The sequence below is a fragment of the Gouania willdenowi genome, chromosome 12 (assembly GCF_900634775.1).
Source record: "Gouania willdenowi chromosome 12, fGouWil2.1, whole genome shotgun sequence".
In the NCBI taxonomy this organism is placed as follows: Eukaryota; Metazoa; Chordata; class Actinopteri; order Blenniiformes; family Gobiesocidae; genus Gouania; species Gouania willdenowi.
In genome coordinates, this window is record NC_041055.1 from 22,813,525 (window position 1) to 22,838,795 (window position 25,271).

Consider the following 25,271-nt stretch of genomic DNA (forward strand, 5'->3'; position numbering starts at 1 on the left):
CGCGCACACATGCACTAACCCAGCGGTTCTCAAACTTGGGGTCACAATTTGAGCCCATTTTTGCTTATTTTATACCTTTTTTCTGCAACTACACCAAACGGTCCATATTTTAGCTTATTTCCATCACTGTTTCTTGCCGTATTTTTGCTCCTTTTAATAATTTTTTGCTACATTTCTCCCATTTCTGCCACTTCTCTATCAAATTTCATTGCCTTTTCTGCACGTTTTCCACTTTTGAGACAGTTTCGGCACTTATAAACCCTTTTTACCACTTTTTCCACCAAACGTTGCATATGTTGACCCACTTTTAACTTAGGCTGAACGATTAATTGAATTTGCAATATTATCGCGATATCATAAAACGCGATTTTCTAATCGCAAAGGCTGCAATTTATTTATTTATTTATTTATTTGTTTAAGAAGTGCAGTCCACATGTTTACATGTTTCATGAAACGTGAAGTTAGTTAGATATGTTGAAGAGGTAAAGCCACAGATTCGTTTGCTTTATTGTTGTAATCTGTGTTTTAGAATTTACATTATATATTTATTTAAAGTTGAAATAAATCTGAAATTGTTTATTATGAAAAAGATTGATTTATTGCTTGTGTTCATTGAAAAATACATGACAAGAGGCCCTTGAAAAAATAATTGCATATTAAATCGCAATCGCAATATTGAGGAAAAAAAAAATCGCAATTAGATTATTTTCCAAAACCCTTTTTTCACCATATTTCATGCTTATTTTTGCCAATTTAACCACAATCACGATTTGTTTCGCCCATTATTCTCCAGTTGAAACTAATTATTTAATGACATTTTGCCACTTTTTGTGCTCTGTTTTTGACCACTTTAATTTGCAACTTTTAACCAATTTCTGTGGTTTTTAAAATCCCATTTCACCAATTTTCCTACTATTTTTGGTCTTTTTTTTAACCCATTTTATTTTTATTAAAACAAGGATTTACATCTTTAAGATGACTGTATACAATGGTCCAAAAAATAATAACCTTCCTGGATAACAGTGGATAATATTCAGATAAATAAATAAATAAATGTAGTTATCACAGATTCATAGAACAATGGACCATTATTTTGCTGTCTTTATGGATGGACCCCAGAAAGCTCTCTCCTTTATTTCCCCTTTTAGATGGTCCTGTCTCCACCGTCATTATTCCAAGTGTGTGCAATCGCTCTGTCATTCATCTCTAAACTCTGCATTACGCATCCTCTGCCCGTCGCACGTGTGTTTTCCCACCAGTCTGTTTATTTTGGAAAGCATCTGTGTTGAATTATGCACATCGCAACATCTGTGAGTGCACGGAGGTGATCAAACACACCCACACACAGGCACGCATACATGAACGCACACCCACAAACATGCAACTGAATGCTTTTGTGTCCGAGCCCCGGGCCCTCAGCTTCAAAGGGAGCTGTACTTTTGAGCATTTTAAGGATATTTTTAGTCGGTTTTTGTTTAGTTTCGCAGGATCCTTCATTAGGGGTGGGAACCTCTGTGTACCTCAAAATATGATACGATACTCACGTTAACGGTTATCTCATGATATGACGATACTGCGATTATTGATATATTGGTCAGAAATCAGTCTACGATAATCTATGACATAACAAGAAGTGAAAAAATGCAATGTTTATTTCACATCTCTGAAAGACAATAAATTGAAAAAGTGTCCTATGAACAGTGACACTATTTTAGTGCAGCATTTCTGTAAATAAGTGTCAACATACCAATGTAAATGAATAAGTATCTCCAATAGTGCTTTCTGTAAACAAAAAAAAAAGGGTCTTTCTTACCAGTGACACCATTATAGTGCAATATTCCAGTAAACAATATATTGGTTCCTTCAACAAACAGTGACAACATTTCTGTGAAGACGTTCCTGCACATTTTAGTGAAAAAGCAGAAAAGATTCTGAAAAAAAAAAAACGATTAAATCAATATTTAGCGCAAGCATATCATTAATCGATCGTGCGAAAAAATATCGCGATATATCGCCGTATCAAGATATGGTCACACCCTATACTTCATGGTGTTTGTGGTGTTAAAGGGATTGTTACAAAAATGTGGATAAAAATTGTGTGTTTTTCACTAACTTAATTTGTCACTTCTGTCCCTTTCTTTGACAGATTTTCCATATGACCTATGACCTGGCTAGTGCAGTGGTAAGAATATTTAACTTAATAGGGATGATGCTGCTTCTGTGTCACTGGGATGGCTGCCTACAGTACCTGGTGCCTCTTCTTCAAGACTTCCCCCCCGACTGCTGGGTATCCCTAAACGGTATGGTTGTAAGTATTGCACATTTTTCCTTTTTCGTTTGTTGTTTTTCAGGAGTTGGATTTTTAAATATGCATCACATTCATCCAGTTACTGTAAAAAGCTTCCATTTCCTCCCTCACTTGCTGTTCTACCCCTTGTCAACATTCCCATTTAGCACATACCCAGTTTGCAGTGATTAGAGTGGCAGATTTATTACTTTAAACAAAGAGCAGAAACATTCGGTTCCAAATCTGCACGCTTGGTTGGGTAAAGAAAATGTTTTGTTTTCCTCGTGTGAAGAGATTCTGCCGTCTTGGAACCATTATCGGGTTCTGCGGATGTATTTTTAATCCTTTGCAGCTGCTACTTGAAATTAATAGTGACACTTATTTAAGGTGATTTTAACTAAAGGATAAAAAGTGTTGCTATTTTATTGTAAAATTGCATTGAGTTATTTTTTTATAAATGATTTATAATAAGGATTATGAATAATCCTTTATCCATTCCATTCCTCCGAGCAATTACTATCCTTTCTGTGTATTTTCCTCAAATGTGCGTCTCCCTGCTAATATTTATTTTAAAATGGTCAAATCTCCATTTATTTGTTTTTTTTGTCTCTGCTTTTACAATTGTGCCACTTATATCAGAAATTCTTTGATAGATTTAAAAAGTAGTTGTGCATGATTTCCGTAAAATAGGTGTTGATTCTGCTAAGGTGTATGAGAATTGAGAAATTCTTTTCAAATCCTAAAATAGATAAAGTAACCGATGTGCATGTTGTGTTTTTGCATCCATAGTGCTAAATAGTAAGGGTGGGACGATATATTGTGCAACAAGAGATCATATCGTCGATGGTGATGCATACCTCTCCATCTCTGCTAAATCTGTCCCAAGCGAGCGTGTCTTTTCACCTGCAGGAGGCGGAGTCAATGGTCTCAATTGCTGCCTAAAAGTGTAGACATTCTCATATGGTTGAAAAAAATAACATGTCCATATCGTCGATTAGGGTTGGGTAGTGTGTGTCTAGTGTGCATAACGAGATTTTGAAGACATCAAAGTTCATGCATGGATACATACATTTTTCTTAGAAGAATGTCATGACGATGACATGATTTTATTTTACTTCACGTCATGAATTGTCAGTCCCTTGACAGATCACCAGTCCAGGGTGTACCCCTGCCTATAGCGTCCAATGAGAGCTAATTCAATTGTAGAATACTGTAGATATTATGTTGAAGGTTAAAAGTTATGTAACCAATTAGTTCATAATAAATGGGTCAGTTTTTCTCATCACTACTGTTGCTGACTATTGTTCTTTGTTTGAGTGACATCACTTGTTCAAGCCTTTTTTAATATTCCACACTAGAAAATAAGTAATAAACGTATGTATTATTCGTGCTGATATCAGATCGATATCGGTATCGGCCATTACTCAAGGATGCAATATCGGTATTGCATCGTGAGTAAAAAAAAGTTGTATGGGGACATCCCTGTTAAATACTAAATTATCACGTTTTCACTTTAAGTTTCAACATGCAACACTTTTTATTCCTCCTAATTCTTGCAATTGTTTTTTTTTTTTTTTTATAAAAGAAAAGAGAGAAAAAAAGTATGTATGATTCATGCTGATATCGGATCAATATCGGTATCGGTATTTCTAGTTCGAATGGACTGGCGTCCTGTCCATGGTGTACCCAAACCTAACGCTCATTGACAGTTTTTTAGTAACTAGAGATCACCAGGTGGTTGATTTTAGTCGGTAGGTTGACAGATGTGGAAGTTATTGCCATGACATAAAGCATTTCATTATTTTGCTAAAAAAGAATTGCTGTTAGTTTAACAATCGTTATTCTAACTCCTCCATGTCAGTAGGTGGCAGTAGATAGTTTTACATTGTGTGGTTTTTAATACATAGTCATTCAAACTCAGTTAGCATAGGCCTCAGTTTGAGGTTTGGATCCAAACCTTCTTCTTTCTGCAGCATCTTTCCAGCTTCTATTTCTTCTGCCTTTGACTCCAGGTCAGGCAGACTGTGGCTGCACTTATTGTAGGGATGTGATATTATGGAATTGCATGCAAACCTATAGGGTGCTGGTAATTGTAAATGCTTGCCTTTGGATATGCTATGTAGGACCACCATTACTGTGCTTCACATGCACTCTGAATGTTTACAGGCATCAGGCCGGAGGAGCAAATGTCAGCTTTCCTTAAAATCACGTTTCTCTCTTCTTTTTACTTCAAGGGCATGAGTTTCAGAAGTAGCTAACATGTGTTACTCATTCAGACATTAGCTTTCTCTGTTTGAGCCAAACTACACTGTAAAATGTCATTTCCCACGTTCAGTCAGTCGTCGCTTTAACCGATATCGCTGAGCATTTGACTAACGGCTCCTTTGTGTTGGCCAATCGCTTTATTCAGCTTTAATCTCCAACACTCAGTCAGATTTACGTCATACAGCCATCGAGCCTAAAGATAAACTACCTCTTGCGTTCGTGCTTGGTGGTGTTGCTGCTCCTGCTCACCATGAATCAGTTACATGGTCTTTCTTGTATGCAAATCAATATGAAAGGGAAACGGTGTAAAAGGCTAATTTGCTGCCCCCTGTGTGCCAGAATCATTTGCACAGCAGAAAGCTTGAGCCACGGCTGCAGATTTCTAACGGCTTTTCAAACAAAGAAGGCTCAAATGTGTTTTAGGAGCTTACGAGAGGGGCTTAAACAGCTGTGATTACTACTCGGAATAAATATTTTCTCTTTGATAACACAAAACCTGCTTAATAATTAGAGCGAAACAAGATTGCAATGATTCCTAGGATCCTCACACACGCACTGTATATACAGTACGACATTAGCAACGTTTGACTGTCGCTGCTTCTCCTGCAGGCACAAGGCACATAAAACAGGTCTCATCTTTCTCTTTTTTTTAACATTTATGATTTGAAATCAATTTGCACACAGGAAACAATTGCGTTGTTTTTTTAATTACTTGTGCAGATGCATCTAAACACCTGCTAGGTTTCAGCATCACTGCTGCTACAATTAAACTGCTCCCTCTATGGACCGAAACTCTCATCTACGACGATTTAAATCTCAATATTTTTCATCCAAATAAAGTCAGACCAGAAATGCAATTAAATTACTAAGTAAAATGTTCTGATTCAAAATGCCACACAGGCACATTTATTAACAGCTGCTCACTATGTGACACTTTAGGCTTTTTCTCCAATAAGGGACAGCACTTGTGAGTGACTTCTGCAGTGTGGCTTTTTTATGGGAAGGTTTGTGTTAGAACGCACTCAGAAATCCATCTTTTTGTGTTTTTCATGCTGTTCTTAGAAAGCAGCAACTCCTGAAATGAGTATTTTAATACAAAATAAGATATAAAAAGCATATATCGATATTGTGATTTTCTGTATTGCCAAAATAGAAAGCTTGATATATCTTGAGTCTCGATATATTTTTTTATTTTTTATTTTTTTTTCCTAAAAAAATGCACAATTTATTTTATTTTATTTTAAAAAAAAATTGCCCTAAAAAAACCACAATTTTTTAAAATATATTTCCTTTGAAAATGTGTTCATCTCTACGATGAAGCTCAATAAGAAATTCTTTATTAAAAAAAAAATATATATATAATGTATTCAATATCATTTTTTTTTTTATTTGATAGCATTTCCTTGGTGTGATTATGTGTATCATAGTACTGGAGAGCCACTGTCCTGCATGTTTTAGAAGTCATCATGCATACTTATCTCCCAGCGCTGTATAGGCCTAATTATGACCTTATAATTTGTGTTGAAACAGAAACATGAGATACAATCAAAACCAGTCCTAGAGAGCCCCAGCCCTGCATGTCTTGATATATATCTTTTTACAAGTGATAATTTGTCTTTGGATTTAGTCAAACAAAACATTTTGTCGAGAAAACATTAGATGTCATGGGTACTTGTTATTAAACTTCTTGAATTTTCGATGCGAAAATCACATGAAATTATTTAGCGCAAGATTTTTCACAATATTTGATATGTTCATTGAGCCATATTTCAGAGATACATTTATGATCTTGTGCTAGAACACGATACATAAGGTTGATGTCCATGTCATACAGCTATTTCCATTTCAGGAGGTGAAGTCCATCAAATGGTGAGATTTGACAGTTCAGTCTCTATGCATTCAACATACACATGTTTACAGAGTGAAATGGCATGAAAATGCATGTTAATCCCAAAACATGCGTCTGAGGGTACATTTCATGTCATAATGCAGTTGCCTCTTGATTTTATTTAGATAAATGAATAATAATAATAATAGTAATAATAATAAAACTATAGTAATATTAATAATAATATTGCCATTTCCATTTCAGATTGGAATTCTCGGATATCTGTCCTTTTTTTGTGATATAGAAAACCGAAGATATACAGCCAGCCTTGCTGTGCAGACTCCATTACTGTGTGTGTTGTTTTTTATATTGATAATTTATTATTAATGGTTGATATGTGGCTCTCAGTGAAATGTTTTGATATTCCATCTTTCTCTCCCTTTTTCAAATTAATCAATAATTTGTGAGACCCTAAAAAGCTCTGAGACTTCCCTACATGTGACATATGGTCCCCAAAGGCTCTTAAAAGTGAAAAATACTGTAAGGATGAGTAGCCAGAATGGTTATTCTGACTCCGATGTGGTCGAATGAGCAATTTGTGGAATCTTTTCCCCGTGAATCCTCGTAGTGCTCCAGGCCTGTTGGCTCACAGTGGTCTGGCAAATCCAAAGTGATCAGCCTTTCCTACATGTGGGTTCTCTCTTCTCAGGCCGTCCCAATATATGAGCATTCTTTAGAATTAAATCATTCATTCATTCATTTGGAATGCAGATTTTAAACATCAGTAAAACATTGGCCACGGTTGCATAATATTTTTTTAATTCAGGAAATAGTAATTCCGAATTGAGGCTTACATGGAAAACTGGTTCATTCAGCTTTATTCAATTCCGCTTTAGGTCTGGGGGTTGGGAAGTGTTCTGATCGGACAGGGGGCGAAAGTGATGTATTTATGTCGATCGGAAAAAACTCAAAACAAACCTTTTCTTTTCGGCTCCAAGGTATTGTAGAAGAAGACCACATAATAAGAACTGTTGTCACTTTTATTTTGATTGTTGTTTTGAAGGAGCAGCTCCACAGTAACATACTGTTTCACTTTAGTCCACTGAGCAGGAGACGGAGATAGGAACTAATCGCCGGTAAATAAAACTCTGGAAAACAATAACCAGGAATAAATATTTCTAATAACAGGTACAATGATAAACTTGGTGATATTACAGCCTGTGCAGCAGTATGGGGACACATTTACTTCGTCTCCTGGTTTTAGTATCACCCATCCGATGAAGTCTGTTCCGTTTGCCGATATCCGTGTGTGTATTAAGTCCATTTGTTCGTGTGAATGTCCACATGTTTATGCTTTTGTCCATTCACTCCTTTCATTATATCCATGTTTTCTAAGGCTCTTATTAAATAAATAGTCTCGGCTCGAGTCCAGGTGGCCATCTTGGATTATGTCATCACCAGCGCGTCATCGCGACTGGAAGAGCATTAATGTTAAATATTGTTCTGGAGGCACTGTCCTGCATGTTTTAGAAGTCGCCATGCGCACTTGAATTATCTTCCAGTTCTGCATGGGCCTGATTATGACCTTATATTGTGTGTTGAAACAAAAATATTAGATATATCAAAACATGCAGGTGTTGGTTATAAGGCTCTTATTAAATAAATAGTCTCGGCTCGAGTCAGGGCGGCCATCTTTGATTATGTCGTCACCCGCGAGTCATTATGACTGGACAAGCATGCTCAGAAACAGATCATTTTGAAAATGTTGCCATGTGAATGTGGAACTTTTTGCAAACACAATTGGAAACAGAAGCAACAATTTAATGCAGAATTAAGCGTTTACAAGATAAAGGAATTATTTCAACCAGCCACCTAATTCAGATTTAGGTTTAATTCAGAATTCCAATTTTTCTTTGGATTTAAGTGTGTACAAGGTCAGTTAAACAGTTATTGTGGATTAAAGGGGAATTAAAGCTCTCATGTAAACATAGCCATTGTTGTCAGCGACATGATTGATGACATGATGCTGTGTTCAAACACACTTGCGTCATATTTCTGTGCTGCTATTGTCTGTGTACTTTCCGTCTTTAGCTGTGAACAGAACACAGAGGCTAAGCAGTGCTGCAGATACTGCTGAGTGGTGCAGTCCGGACCGTAGGGCTGTTATCTTCTTGACTAATGGCCTGAGAGTAGCTTCTTACTCTTTAGGGGCTGCATTTACTTAATCACCAGACGAGATAATGTTGCTATCACAGTGTTGGTCCAAGGTTTGCGGGTGATGTGCTGTTGCATTCACGTGTTTAACGTACAGAAATGAGGATGTGTGTTTAGGACCATGTGCGTTTCACTGCATGTGTGATCAGTGTTCATGGCCAGGCTGGTGTTAAGATAGAGAGAGCTGAGAATTCATGTCTCAGAGAGGGAGGCATGAATCAGAGGAACAGGCACATACTGCAGGTATAGGCCAGCCTAGCCATGCATGACCACTTTTCAGCATCAGCCACGCTTCCTGCTTTCATTTCTGTCGCTGGACCGCCCACAACGATTTCATCTATTTCATCCCTCAACCCCTTCAATGGGTCAGTTGCAACTGCCAGAATCATAGTTTAATTATTCCACTCATGAAATGGCATTAAACTTGATGCATAAGTTTCAGCTACTAATGGAGTAATGGCTCTTTTATTGGTTCTCTTCCTTTGTTGCACTTTTTTTTTTTTTTGCAGAGTAGCCAGCTTTTAATTATTGTGCTGTTTTTTCCATACTTCTTGTGTCCTAGTTTGTTCACATTGTCTCCATTTTTTGGGGTTGTTGTAGGACATAGGAAAAAAATATATTTTCTGCTCAGTAGGGATGTAATGATTAATTGTACGGCAGTTAAAAATCGATTCATAGGTATCACGGTTCATATTGATACTCTGAAAATTGAATCGCAGTACTTTCTTTAAACAGCAGAACGCGCTAGTGGAGTGGAAGGAGGCGGTGCTACTACTTTCTTTCTGGCCGCCTTCTACTTTTAAACATGTTCATAAATTTTTCTTTACCCCTTTAGCACCGAAAGAATATCTTACGTGAATATCTGTAAAAGTCATGTTTTTCTATTAGCTCTGTCTGCTAGCATAGTATCTCTTCTTCACTGCAAGAATATCTGCATGCCAACCGACCACTGGGTTACCAGCGCCCTCTGCTGGTCCAAACAAATATCTGATGTAAATACAGTGCAATTTTTTTTTAAGTCCAATTGTTAAGGCACAAAATACATTTAAAAAAAAAAAAAACTATTATGCAGTTTTGCATTATTTACTATAGAACCAGAATTTAAATTAATAGGTTTCTTCTTCATTTGTATTATTCCTTTATTTATTTCATTCAAGATTTATTTTTAGTTAAATTGCATTGTTTTGAATAGTTTATCAAGGGATTCTTTTGACAATGAAAAATAAAAGGAAAACAGTACAGTATTTTGTAGTTTTTTTCCCAAAAAAAATAAAGGAATATTTTTCAGTCATCATTTGTCTACCGTCCCATTTTGTAAAATAAATCAATAGAGAATTGTATCGTGAATCGAATCGTATCGGGAGTTGAGTGAATCGTTACATCCCTCGTGCTCAGCCTTTTATGATAGACACTGATAGGTGCTTTTTTTGTCTTTATTATTTTATATTATTACTGTATTGTTACCATACTAAAATATGCGATTGCGCATTTTGTGTAAATGTCATGAGGTTTTAAATAATATTTTCTCATTTTCAAATATGGTTACATTTTTTACCCATATTATTGAAATTTTGTTGGAATGAAGGGCCCCAAAAATTGATAATTTTTTTCAAAGGGGGTCGCAAACAGAAAAAGCCACTGCCATAAACAAAATACCAAGAAAATTTGTTCCACAAATATATGTATATATATTATACATATTAACATTACTGACAAAGTAATGCAATTTTTCAAGTAAAAAAAACAAACTGAGGAAACACTACCCCACACTCGTAACAAATTACGAAAGCAAACACTGAAGTAAATAAAAGTAAATCATACAAAAAAATTAGTTAAAAAAAAAGTTAAAAAAAAATGTAATAAAGTAAAATAAAAACAATGAAAAAAATAATTATAGGATATCAGATCATTAAAAATAAAAAAAATAATTGAATATTATAGGGTACGTTAAATCATACAACTATGCTTGATTCATGATGTGATAACATTAAAAAGATAAATGTACATAATTAGGCTTCTTTAATTGAACAGATGGTTTAACTGTTGTTCCCAGTACCAGAAAAACAACTTCCATACAGTTTTTCACAATAAGAGCCAATAAAAGCTAATTGTATTCTATTTTTTTAAAGCTATTTTTTTTAGTTGAGACTTATAATTGTGCTATCACACCAGAAGTTGGTGGCATTATCTCGTTTAGAATAATGTCCCCATGCAGTAACATTTTTATGAGAATGTCTTATTTTCTTCTCAAGCTGAAATGCACAAACTAAAAGGCCTTTAAAATTGCTAATTTTCTCCTTATGTGTAAACCAAGTACAAAGCCACCCATGTGCGTTTCTTCCCTGCCAGCGTCCAAACATTGCATTGCAGTGCCTTCTGTGCACTTCCACAGAGAACAGCTTGTAGTTTGATTATGTAATTGAAAGAAATGAATATTGTGCATCATTTTTCTTTTTTTTTTTTTCTCCCCCATGTGTGCACATGGTTTTTAGAGAATTATAGGATTGAGTGATTAAAATCCTCACCTAATGCAAATGTTTTTCGCAATCAGTGACTTTCTCGGTAGTTCCGGATATGTGTACATGCAGGGTGGATTTACATGAAACAACAAATTAAAAGGGGAGAAAATATGGCGCTTTAGTCAAAGTATGATATTAAATCCAACCGCAAGGACATTAACTCGCAGTCGTTTCATTCTTCTTGGAATTTGTTTGGGGAAATCCTTGTATTTTATTTTATTTGGCTGTTTTTTTTTTTTTTTTTGTGTGCTTTTTTTCACGTCGTATTTTGCTTCCCTACCACCAAAAAACATGCTCTCAGATCATTAATAGTTTTCAGATCATTTGAAATAAAGGCTCAGATATTTACTGGACTTCTTTAATATAATAATAAACTACTGTCGATACATTACTTGACGATGCCCTTTGCTTTCTGCACCAGTAGCCTAATGATCTTTTGAATAAGGTTAGAGGGCATAAAATGCATGTTCTGCACAAGGCAAATGTATTAAAACCAAGAAGATTGTATCATTTGTTAGAAAAGTGAGCACATTTCTGTAGTATAGCAGTAACATAGGTTTTGCAGTACACAACATATGAATGTAGGGCTGCAGCAAACAATACATTTAGTAAATATTTTAACAATTAATCGATTAATCATAAAAGAGAAATCACATTTGGCAGGTTTAATACTTTACTATCTTATTCCCTAACTAAAAGATTTACATGACATAGAAGAAAACACATAAACATACAATAATCTAATGACATAATTTCACATGACCTTTTTAAATAGGCATTTTTATCCCCCGCCGCAAAGTGTGGAAGGGGGATATAGTTTTGGACTCCCATCAGTCTGTCCGTGTAGTTTGTCCGAGGTAAAGGCTTTTCTCAGAAACTGTTTAAGATACAATAACCAAATTTGGTGTGTGGCTTCAGGGTATCAATACCTTGAGGGAGTTCGAAAATGAGAAGCGTGCACCTATTTTTTTCCGGAGTTATTGCCCTTGTTTTCTTTTCTTTTACTCTATTCAAGGTATTTTCAAAGTGGACAGCTTTTCTTAGAAACCATATAAGATACGATGACCAAATTCAGTGTGTGGCTTCAGGGTATCAATACCTTAATGGAGTTCGAAAATGAGAATGACGCAATTTTTTTTTCCGGAGTTATTGCCCTTGTTCCGTTTTATGGACTCTGTTCGAGGTATCTTCAAAGGGAACAGCATTTCTTAGAAACTGTTTAAAATTGTTCATAATGTTATATTCTGATGTGATAAAATTTTCTGATGTATACATCTAAGTTCTTAGATTTAGGGCATTTAAGAAAAGGTTGTGAGTTATAATGACAACAAATCTGGTGAGGGATGTTGATGACTGTATTCTTGTTTCAAATATTACTGAATAAGAAACATTGCATATACAAACACAACACACTAAACAGTGCATAGATCCAGATTGAGATAAAACAAAACTTTGAATCCCCCAAAGTTCAACAATAAACAGTATAATTTTATGTTGAACTGAAAAAGTAAGAAAAAACAAGAGATTTTTACAATTTTTTTAGCTGTATTAATGTAATGCTTGGAGCTATGTTTTAATGCCAATGTCCTTTAATCTATAATAACAAACATTATTCTCTAAGTAATAATGGTATTTATTTCTAAGTGGTTATTCATATTAATGCTCACATTTTTATTGTTATTCATATATCAACAAATAAAGCATTGTTTTAAAACATTTAAAATTACAAGAGGGTACATGTGATTATATGCCCCGACTAAACCTAAACTAATGTAAATAAACATTGGTATTAAATACAATCTTTTTGATTGAGCTTGCAGTTAAAATTCACTACTGGTTTAAAAACCAATTCTTTGAATTTGTTTTCAAAAAATGAAAAGTGCGGACTTTAAAGGTTTTAAAGGTTTTCTTTGAGAAAGGCCAGACTGTTTTTACCAAAAAATATAGTCCAAGGTAGTCCATTAAGATAAAGTGCATTTATAATCAAACTCTTAGATTTAGAACAGAGAACTGCAATATAACTTTACACCTTGAACATCCAAATCTGTTCAGACACAAACTATTGCTCATTCAGCAGCTGCTGAGGCACATAGACACAAATACACTGTATTTATGTCTGTTTTTTTATTTTTTTTATTTTTTTTACCCCTGCTGCTTTAGAAACTCATTCATAACTTTCATTCAAAAAATGAGTCACTAATTAGCTGTGGCATGCTGCTCAGATTTAGGACCCAACGTCCCCACGGAGCTACCCCCAGCCTTTTATCACCTGCAGCCTCCATACCCACAAGTCACTTCCTGTCGGATCTTTTTTTTTTTATTTGCTCCGATCGCACGCGAGTGTGAGCGGCAAAAGGTGCAAGTGAGTCACCCTTGTTTATGTGATAACATCTGGCAAAGCTACATTTGCTTGTTTCTCCATGCATGCAAATATGTCAACACAAACACTGAGTGGGCCGATGCTGCTCAGCTACCAGCCACCCGTCCTCTCACACGCACATGCTTTGGAACCCGCACGTGAAGCTTTCTTGCATGTCGTGCTGTGTTCTCAGACAAGAGTGCAGGAATTTCCTTTGCAACATACGCTAAAGCAGAAATGGCCAACTGCTATGATCACAGTGGGGGCCACAGAAATATGTTTCTGATCTGAGGGCCACATTATTAACTTTCACGTCAGCATTTAGAATAATAATGACCAATCTAAGCATCAATACAGTAAAGAATAAATGATTTGTATGTATTTGTATTGTGGGGTTTTTTTTTTGTTGTGAATTTCCAGTCATTTTGTGTGTTTTTGGAGTCATTTTGCATATTTTTCTGTCATTTTGGAAATTATTGTTGTCATTTTGTGTGTTCTTTGGGTAATTATGTGTGTTTTTGTCATTATTTTGTGTGTTCTAGTTATTATTTTGTGTATTTTTCTGTCATTTTGAGAATTATTGTTGTCCTTTTGTGTTCTTCCAGTCATTATGTTTGTTTTTTGGTCATTTTGTGTGTTCTAGTTGTCATTTTGTATATTTCTCTGTCATTTTTGGAATTGCTGTTGTCATTTTGTGTGTTTTTTAAGTCCTTATGTGTTTCTTTGGTATTCTTTTGTGTTTTCTAGTTGTAATTTCGTGTATATTTCTGTCATTGTGTGAACTTTTGCTGTCATTGTGTGTTTTTTGTTATTACGTGTGTTCTCGTCATCAGTGTGTATTTTTGTTGTCTGTTTTGTGTAATTTTGTCATTATTTTGTGTATTCTAGTCATTTTATGTCATTTTGGGAATTTTTTTTTTGTCAATGGTGTTATTTTGTATGTTCTAGTCTATGTTTTTCTGTCGTTCTGTGAAATTTTGATGTCATTGTGTTTTTTGAGTCTTTATGTGTTTCTGTTGTCATTTTGTGTGTTCTTTCAGTCATTATATTGTTGTATTGTTTTGTTTGTTTTTTGTGAATTTCCAGTCATTTTGTGTGTTTTTGGAGTCATTTTGCATATTTTTCTGTCATTTTGGAAATTATTGTTGTCATTTTGTGTGTTCTTTGGGTAATTATGTGTGTTTTTGTCATTATTTTGTGTGTTCTAGTTATTATTTTGTGTATTTTTCTGTCATTTTGGGAGTTATTGTTGTCCTTTTGTGTTCTTCCAGTCATTATGGTTTTTTTTGGTCATTTCGTGTGTTCTAGTTATCATTTTGTATGTTTATCTGTCATTTTTGGAATTTTTCTTGTCATTTTGTGTGTTCTTTGAGTCATTAAGTGTGTCTTTGGTATTATATTGTATGTTCGAGCTGTAATTTTGGATTTTTTTTCTGTTGTTTTGTGAAATGTGTGTGTTTTTGTTGTTATTTTGTGTGTTCGAGTTATCATTTTAGTTAATGTTCTGTCATTTTAAGCATTATTGTTGATATAATGTGTGTTTGTTATTATTTTGTGTGTTTGTGTTGTCATTTTTGGCATTTTGTGCATTATGCTTGTGTTTTGAGTGTTTTTGGAGTTATCCTGTGTATTATGTTGGGCTTTGTGTTCCTTCCAACTTTCTAAATTACAAATTTGTTTTGATGCTGCACAAAATTAAACAAAGGGCCATGTTTGGTCCCCGTGCCACTAATTGAATATTGTTCACAATCTGTGTGAAGTTGTTTTTTCGATACAAAGCAGCAAATGTTGTTCAGACAAACCTTCTCACCCGCCTTTGTAACAAACAGCTAATCTGCATGGAGATGAGGATTGATGAGTCATCCAAAGCTAATGATTAGCTGTAAATGTACTCATTTAGTAAATGTCAGCTGATTAACAGTGTGGAGTCAGTCATAGCAGGGAATGTTGACGGAACAAAAAGAACATATTGTGATGTGTGTTATGCACTCTCTAATCTTGTGGTAGCGGCACAAAGAACCCAGAGTTTAACGAAATTTCTTTGCGCTTTCGTATTTCTTTCATTTGCTGTTCTGTCGCAAAAGAGATTCTCTACGAAGAAGCGCCTCCTCAGCACTCCTTCCTTTTTTTTTTTTCCTAAAGGAAAGGCAGCGCTATTGGAGGAGTCAGCAACTCCACTGTGGAGCTGTCGCATTTGTCTCTTGGTGGGAGCTAACGGGGTTTCACAGATAAAACCTCAATGGGATCGCTCGATTGCCGACTTGAGCCTGTTCAAATCCCCAGGGAAAAGCCGCCCTTACACATTTGACATGTTTTGTGTTACTGTGGAGCCTAAAGCCTGCTGCTCCACTTCACAGACATTACTGGTACTTCACCGACAGTGCAGTATATGAAAAATGCTAATTTGAATGCTCTTTTTATGCTACCTATTAAACATGAGCAAAAGGATTTAGGAGTTAAATATTAAAAGATTTCATGGGGTTTTCAAAAATAATGAGATAAAAAAAAAAAAAGCGTTCTTATAAATCTTATAAAACTGCCGTGCGGCAAAGGCAGGCTTGAAACAAATGATTTCATTTAATGCTGAGTCGCTGTAAGCTGCCTCATTCAAAGGTAGGCAGGTACTGATGCCTGACATTATTATTAAAAAAAGAAAAAGCTGTACTCATTCAAACACCAGCACTGCTGGCCCGTGACTGAATATCAAACTCACTGGAGCACAAAAATAGTTGGAAGCTGATGTGTAATTAATGAAACCAGGGTTTAATAGCCAGGTTTAGGATTGAGCTTGGGTTTCAGTTTACGCTGTGTGGAATTTCAGACGCTGGCCCCACATTGCTGCGAGCACGCTCAGATCAGATCTACCCCGTTCCTTCCTCCTCCCCAGAGGTTTCAAAATGTTTTCCTTAGATTCAGCATTAACCCCAAGCGTCGTGAATCCTGCAGAAAGAACTCATAAATCTGCCTTGACCAGCATAGATATAGAGAAAGACCTTTAATGTATCACTGCCCCAGAGCACATCCTGTCACTATGTATTCATGCTGCAGTTGTTTTTCTCTTGTGTTGTCAGGAAAAACTAACACTGTATAGCAGAAGTTCACATACTTGCTTATTGTTTATCAGGCTTTAACCACCACCTTCCCTTCTTATACGATTGCTGAGAAAACTATGAAACGGAGGGGTTAAAACTTGTCTTGATATTCATTTTGATATTTAAAACTACACTAAATGACCTTTTGTTCTTTAAACACAAGCTCTAAACTACTGAAAAATGACTTTTGCCCACTGAAATCTTGCAGTTAAAAAGCTTTTTTTGACAGCACTCGCCTCTCATCCTCTTTTATTTTGCTTGTTATAAAAGATGCAAGCTCAAAACTGGAATTGTGACATCTCCATACAAGGGGCATCTTCCTTTTAGGTTCATTCAAATGTGATCTGCTTTGCCTGACATGACAACAGTGGGTAGAAGTGAGCAGGAAGGTAAAAAGGTAGAAAGTTCAGACGGTGAAGAAGACATTAGGCTCTGAGGCATTAAAGGGATGTTTGGTTGAAGTTCAGTGATCCATCAAAGAGAATCCTGTCTATTCTATCCTCCATTGCCTTGCAGTAACTCGTCCCCCCCGTCTCTGTCTCCCTCTTCCATCTATCCAGAACGTTTCCTGGGGTAAGCAGTACTCCTACGCCCTCTTCAAAGCCATGAGCCACATGTTGTGCATCGGGTACGGAGCCCGGGCACCCGTCAGCATGTCTGACCTGTGGATCACCATGCTGAGCATGATTGTCGGGGCCACGTGCTACGCCATGTTTGTGGGCCACGCTACAGCTCTCATCCAATCACTGGACTCCTCAAGAAGGCAATACCAAGAAAAGGTAAGAAGATCAATAACTACACAGGTGTGAGGGTGAAGACGAGGCCGGGATCAGGGTTGGGGGTCCGTTAGAATTGTAGTTGCGTGATTGACAATTAATTGCAATTATGATGTATTTATAATTGTAATTTGCTGTTGTAATCATAAGTGAATTGTAATTGTCTTCAGAAAAGGTGTAATTGGGATGGAAATCCTATAAAAATGGTCCATTGTAATTTGAGAACCATGTTACAGTTCTATGGCTTACACATACCAAGTTAACAATCGTTAAAATATGTTTCAGATCAAGTGTACCTGTCAATTTTTATTATTTTACCATTTAAAAAAAAAAAAGAAAAATAGAAATCGAAAGCTATACTGGAAGAAAAAAGGCTCTGATGCCTACACCAAATCATTAAAATCTATATTTTTATGGATAAGGTAGTCTAACAACGTAACCAAGGGATGAAAAACAAATTAGATTTTTTTTTTGTATAATCTAAAGCTGATTTAAGACTTGGCTCAAAACCGACCTGTTATCATAAGAGATGCTAACAGAAAGCTAACAATTTTTTATTATATTATTTATTATTTATTTCATTGTAATTGAAATGTAATAATTGAGAATGCAATTTTAATTGACTTTCAGGGGAAAAATAATCATTGTAATTTTATTTGTAGACATATTAGCAATTTAAAAATATAATTGAGCCCAACCCTGGAGAGGATACGGTGTACATTCTGGGACATCCTCAGGTCCCAGAGTGATGTATCTGGTATGAAAACCTCTGTTATTTGTCAATCCAAACCCCGTCAGGAGACACGACCTCAGGCTTCAAAATAAAAGTCATCAGACTCAACGGCCTCAGGACGTAAAACACGACTGGACGTTGTATTTTGAAGATAGATTTGGATACGAGACTGAGTTAAAAGCTGTTATTTTCTATTTATTTTTAAAGTTTAAGATATATCAACGTTTTATTTATTATGTATTTATAAATCAAACAATACGTTGATGTATTTTAACTTTAAAAAAAAAAAAAAGAAAACGAAAGAAAGGCTTTTCAACTTACTTCGTCATGTGTGCTTCTAGTTCCTTCAAAATAAAATGCCGTCTTGTGTTTTACGGCCTGAGGTTGTTCAGTCTGATAGACAAACTATTGATTTTTTTAAACGAGGCCTAAAAACCTTTTTTATTGATTTTATTCGCTGTTGGTTTTATTATTGATTTTATCTGTTAAACTTTATCAGCCTGTTTCTGCAGCTTTACAAATTAAAGTTATTAGTATTATTACCGCTATAACTCTCATATACAACGTTCAAATCATCTCATTTTTGATACACATGTTAACTGTCCATCCCTAAACAAGAATCAATGTGAAAAGATTTATATATATATATATATATTTATACTTTTTTGCCTATAACTTGGCCACAAATTGAGATACAGTAGTGCTCAGACTAGTACCTAATGAAAGTTTCCTTTCAATGTGTGACTTTGACCTTCACTCAAGGTCATATTTAAGGTCAAGGTCCGTTTTCTGTTTTGCCTGCGTTAATATTATTTTCAATTGAATTTGTAAAAACACCAATATTAACGGACATTACTCAACAACAAAACACACACAATAAGATGTCTTTCACATGGACAATTCTTACAATTCAGAAATGTGTACTTTTAACCAGTTTTATGATGTAGAATTTTTTTTCCCACAAACGGTTTCAATTTTCAGTCTCCGAATACGTATTCGCATTGCCTAGTTATTATTATTATTATTATTATTATTATTATTATGATGACTTTTGAGACTACTTCAGTGTAGGGATAAAGCGCTATATAAATCATGTTCATTTTACCATTTCCCATTTTATTTGACGGCGTTTGGTTTGACAGAGGTTTTGCTGAGTCATGATACCTCACTCTGAGACCTAGGATGATTTTGTTCCTGTGGTTTTTGGATTTTAGTCTTCCCGTTAATAACGACAGGTGCCATGTTCTTAATAATGGGTTCATTGTTTAACGGTGTGTAATGCCGATGATACACATTTGAAGGGTTTGCTCTTTCTCCGTCACTTAAAATCCTGCTCATTAGAGCGAGACTTAAATAAATGAGGTCTTTGTCTCTTTATGGTGCAGTGTGATCAGTGCTCAGTGATCACAATATCTGGAGCATTGACAGGGAAATGGGATTTTACAGGACCATCACATAAAGCCAAAGGTTCAACAAATGTTATCAACCACCTCTCTGTCCGTTAGACGCCACTGAGCGTATTTTATTCTTTGCTCTTGTTACAGCCACTGTTATTACATCATTTCTTTTTGAACCAAAAAAAGAAAAAACAGAAGAGAAAAAAGTCATGCAGAGGGATTATTTAACGTTTGAACCGAGCTGCCATCTGTGATCCCGCTGAGGGGCCTGAGCAATTCCCAGAACACACACACACACACGGCCATGACTGATGCGCTTCGTGTTTGCACGCAAGACGCTTGGTTTAACCCCCAAACTTCGCCTGCGTTCATGCAGTGAAATACCATGCACATACTGTAAAGCAGATTATATTCCTCTGTGGCATGTCTCAATCCAATCCAAAGCTATGCTCTGATTAAAATGAGTGAGTGACCTTTACCTTATGTTTCTCCTTCTGTGGTCAAAAAAAAAGAAAAAGAAAAAGGGAAGCTCGGTCATGCAGATATGTATCGAACAGATGGTTTTCAAACTATTTCTTACAAAGACAATGACGTGTTTTTTTAATGGTAAAATTGCACACATTTTATAATTATATTATATTAAACTATTAAACTAATGACCAACTCAAATAAATGTAGTATAATGCACTCAAATAAAACTTTTTATGAGAATTTACTAAAAAAATTCTAAAATTCCTTACTTTTAATTTCAATTACTACATTTTATGAGTGTGGGTTGTTTAGTTTTTTTTTTTTTTTCTCCCATTGAACAATATGTTTTTTTTTTTTTTTTACAAGTTTAGAGTCTATTGAATAGTTTTTCTTAAACATAAGCTGCAGCTGGAAGCATTTTTCATTTAAAATAGGAGGAAAAAAAGGCATTTTAGTGAAGGAAGGTTGACAAAAACGTCTAGCAAGTTTTGTTGCCCTAAAGCAGTGTTTCTCAAATGGGGGTACGTGTACCCCTAAGGGTACACAGTGGCGCTATAGGCACTATTTGCGAAAGAGAGGGGAAAATTAATAAATGAAAGCTATTGAATATTTTTATAATGGAGTATTCTGTCGATTTGTTTCATCGATTAATCGAATAATCGGATAAATAAATCACACTTTTGTGTTTGTAAACAACCATATCAATAGTGTGTTACGGAATATGAAAGACCTCTTAAAATGAGCATGTAATTGTCAGTTATTCCTCAAAATGTTATTCTAAATTATTTTTGAAAACTTCAACACTTCAATTTAACAGTAAACAAATACCGGGGGAAAAAAAATAAAAATAAATATACAACCTATTTCCTTAGGTTTATCATAATAAAAAAGCAAAACAGATGTAGCCACTGCTATAGCCCATCTGGTATGACCTGCAGCTTCAAAAACATCAAAAACATTGATTTGTACAACAAATTAAATAAAGTCGCTCATAAGTAACTCTATATGCTAATGAATGCAGCTTTGACCATATTTAGCATTTATTGAGCATTTTTGAGTAAATATTGTTTAGTTAGTTTGTTGTTTTTTTTCTTCCCATTTTTATATTTTTGTCGTTTGATGTATTTTTCTGTCATGTATGTTTTTTTGGAGTCATTATGTGTATTTTTGTATCTTTCTGTTGTCTTTTTGTGCATTTTTTGTTTAGTTATTTTTTTTTTTGCCATTTTAGTGTGATTCTGGAGTCACTATGTGTATTTTTGTATCTTTCTGTTGTCTTTTTGTGCATTTTTTGCATAATTATTGTTTTTTTGTTGCCATTTTAGTGTGATTCTGGAGTCACTATGTGTATTTTTGTATCTTTCTGTTGTCTTTTTGTGCATTTTTTGTATAGTTATTGTTTTTTTGTTGCCATTTTAGTGCGATTCTGGAGTCACTATGTGTATTTTTGTATCTTTCTGTTGTCTTTTTGTGCATTTTTTGCATAATTATTGTTTTTTGTTGCCATTTTAGTGCGATTCTGGAGTCACTATGTGTATTTTTGTATCTTTCTGTTGTCTTTTTGTGCATTTTTTGTATAATTATTGTTTTTTTGTTGCCATTTTAGTGTGATTCTGGAGTCACTATGTGTATTTTTGTATCTTTCTGTTGTCTTTTTGTGCATTTTTTGTATAATTATTGTTTTTTTGTTGCCATTTTAGTGCGATTCTGGAGTCACTATGTGTATTTTTGTATCTACAACTCATTGTGTATGTTCATTGATGTACTAACAAAAGACAAAAAGTCATACATCAATAAATCTCAGCGTATTGTGTTTATGCAGGTGTAAATGAATGCATGAATGTTCTCATTGTCAATGGTGGAGCACTAAATGAAGAAGTACACACCATAACTCATACTAGTCTAGGTTGTAGCTGTAATTCTTCTAAGAGTCACCTTGTGTCTGAGGACATGCGGGCACGCTGAGCTGCCATTTCACTCATTTGCGCCTTGTTTGTGGAAACATGAAGTCATTTCCACAGTATGTTCGAAAGCTTGCCCTTGCTGCTGCTTCATGATCATTCCAATCCCAAATGGCCAAAAAAAGGATCATAACTAATGCTTAATTATTATTTTAAATAGAAGTTGACAGTGCAGGCATTTGCTTTTGGCCAACATCTTGAATGATGCTGTGTTCAGATTGGAGACATTTTTCTCATAAACTCAGATTAGCGTTTTTTTTTTTCTCAGATGATTTCTTATTGTTTAATGGATTTTACAGTACTAATAATATCAGCAGGTTCCCCAGAGCAAACATGAGAGCTAATCGAAGTGTGGCAAGCCTCCCGCTCAGCATGTGCCGTGCCGTACATCTGCTTCCCAGCAAATATGTTCAATCTGCATCCTATTTGATCCTTTTAGTGTCCCTCCAGACAGCTCTGAGGCTATTAATGCCACGGTCATGATAGCGATGCCACCAGTGTGTAGCCGAGTCCAGACCAGGCTGATCTGCTGCGTGGCCGTGCATGTCAGTGGAGCAGGCTGAGGAGCAGCAGGGCGCTGGGCCTTAAGTCCTCACATTCATCACTGCTGTTGGCTGGAGAAGGGAAAGGGGGGCGATTGGAAACATGGATGGGGAGCAGGCTAACAGGGGGTGTGGGGTTACATGTGATGCAAGTGCAGAGAAACGGGGAACAAGTAGGAGAAAAAAATGAAGCAGATTGTTCGTATTTCTATTAAAAATCTCCTCTTTTAATTAGTATAATACAGTGTTTGTCAAATGGGGGTACGCGATGGCACTACAGGGGGTACTTGAGAGAGAGAATAATAGCAATTGCAAATTTTGTTCTGCATAAATATAATGAAACCCTATTTTTATTTTCATTATATTTTATTGTTTTTCACATTACAAATGTTGCTATTTTTTAATATATGTTCTTGTCGTGTGCACATTGTTTTATGTCACACTGTTTTGATTTGAAATTGAATTGAGTGGAAAAATAACAAAGTGATAGTCTTGGGAAGACCGGAAATGATCAAAAACTATGGGAAAAAAAAAAATCTATTCAGGAGCCACTGAATCAGTGTTTTTCAACCTTGGTGTCGGGACCTCATGTGGGGTCTTTTTTTTTTTTTAACTTAACACAATCTTAAACAACTGTATTTCCATACTTTCACTTTGTGAATCTAGTTCAAATAAAATGCAGTAAGAACAAATTATCTTTGGGGTCGCCAGAAATTCTTCATATCCAAATGGGGTCGTGATCCAAAAAAGGTTGGGAACCAGTGTACTTCCTCTTATTGGAAAAATTCGATTCTTTAAAATGTGTGTCATCACTCCTTCATTCCATTTATAGTTCTTTTTAAACAGTTTTTTAAGCAAAATGTTGTAGTCGGTTTTTGGCATCTGAAAATAAGACAACAAAAGTTAAGCACCCCATTGTTAATCACATATGTTATGTAGAGTTATGGAAAGCTGAGGGATTAAAAACAAGTTGTGGGCATGATGCAGATTCAAGATATATGGAGTTTTCTATTTTGGCGATATAAAAGAAGCTATAAAATAAAAATATATCATAATAGGTGATATTGCAATTTTCATTGTTAAAATACTCGTTTTAGGAGCCGATGCTTTTCTTTCTTTTCAAAACCGCATGAAACGCAAAGTTTGATGGATTGCTGAGTGCGTCTGAACCCAGACGTTCCCCCCTAAACAAGCCACACTACAGAACTCACTCACACGTGCTGTCCCTTAGAGGAGAAAAAGCCTAAAGTGACAAATTTCTTGGAGCTGTTTGATAATAAATGTGCTTGTGTGACATTTTTCATCAGCAAATTTAACCCTAGAATTGTTTAATGAATTAAAATTATTGAGATTTATATTGTATATTGCCATTTTGCGAATAAATGTCGAGATGTGAATTTTGGTCAGTATCGTCCAGCCCTACTAGAGTTGTGCTGAAATGCTGTTACATCTGTGTATGTGTGTGTCAGGTGTTTTATTTCAGGACTCGACTGAATCCTTTCACCCTGTACATCGAGGTCTCATGATTCCTTATAGAATTCAAAATAGCATCCAAAAATACTCCACTGCTAGTGAGGTATAGGTAGTAAAGAATAACCTAGAGGAAATGAATGCCACACGAGTAGGAATGACTGCGGATTGGAGCACTTTTGACATTTGGGTTTCGCACGCTGCCACATTCAAAGGAATATTTTGAGAGATTTTAGATGTGTGCATTTTTGACAGAAGGTTTAGGGATTAAGCAGCAGTCAGCAGCTGTTAGGTTAGTTCAGCCCAGAGACCAAAGGCAAGGGACTGAGTCATTGGTTTGAATTTTTAAAATGTATTATTATTATTATTATTATTATTATTATTATTATTATTATTATTATTACCCCCGCAGCCCTGAAAACGATAACAAGTGGGTCTGCAAATGGATGGATTTATTTATTTATTTATTTATTTATTTATTTATTTATTTAAATTTATTTATTTATTTATTATTATTATTATTATTATTATTATTATTATTATTATTATTATTATTATTATTATTATTATTATTATCCTAACTGAATAATGATAAACTCTAGAACAGAGATTCTCAACTGGTGGGTCGGGACCCAAAAGTGGGTCACGGACCTATACTGGGTGGGTCACGGACAGCTGGTCAAAAATAAATGAATAAATAAATAAATACTCAATGTCTCTCATGCTGGACTTGTCTTTTATTTTGAAAGAAACTTTTCTTTTGATAGGCATGCTGTGAAATTCATGTTGCACAGGAATTGTTTTTCTTTTTTTTTTTTCTTTTTTTAGTGGAATTCTTAAAAAAAAAAAGAAAAAAGTGGGTCGCGATTTAATGACCGTGGCAAAATGTGGGTCCCAGGGTGAGACCAGTTGAGAACCCCAGCTCTAGAATATGTAGTGGCTGCTTATCCTCCAGCATGGATCTGTTTACGTGTAATTTGTAAAGTAATAAAATAATAAGTTCTCTCCAAAACTATGATTTAAAACTAATCCCCTCTGGGAAGTTCAAACCCAGTCATTTCCTGACACTTGCCATGTTTCAGGCCGAATTAAATGCTATGTTTGATGAAGGAGGAAAAAACCCATTGAAAGGGAGAAACAGACCATCTGTTTAACTGGTTTTGTGTCAGTGGAAATAAAGGAGAGAACTGAGCAGCACATATCACATGATTTTAAGACTGGAAATGATTATTAACCAATTGCACAAAAGTAGAAATACATTCAGAAATTTAGAGCAAAAGGAATGTTATCTAATTAGCCCCAAATATAATAATAATAAAATAAATACATTTAAAAAAAAATCAACTTTCTGATGGTC

General features: G+C 35.2%; 1 protein-coding gene across 1 annotated transcript in view; it reads left to right on the forward strand.

Annotated features, from left to right (window-relative positions):
• hcn1 (hyperpolarization activated cyclic nucleotide-gated potassium channel 1) overlaps nt 1-25,271 on the forward strand; it is a 105,201-nt gene that overhangs the window by 46,073 nt on the left and 33,857 nt on the right. Inside the window, exons 3-4 of the mRNA XM_028462942.1 lie at nt 2,147-2,308; nt 17,125-17,343. Coding sequence (XP_028318743.1) covers nt 2,147-2,308; nt 17,125-17,343 — 381 coding nt within the window. The remainder of the gene's footprint in view (nt 1-2,146; nt 2,309-17,124; nt 17,344-25,271) is intronic.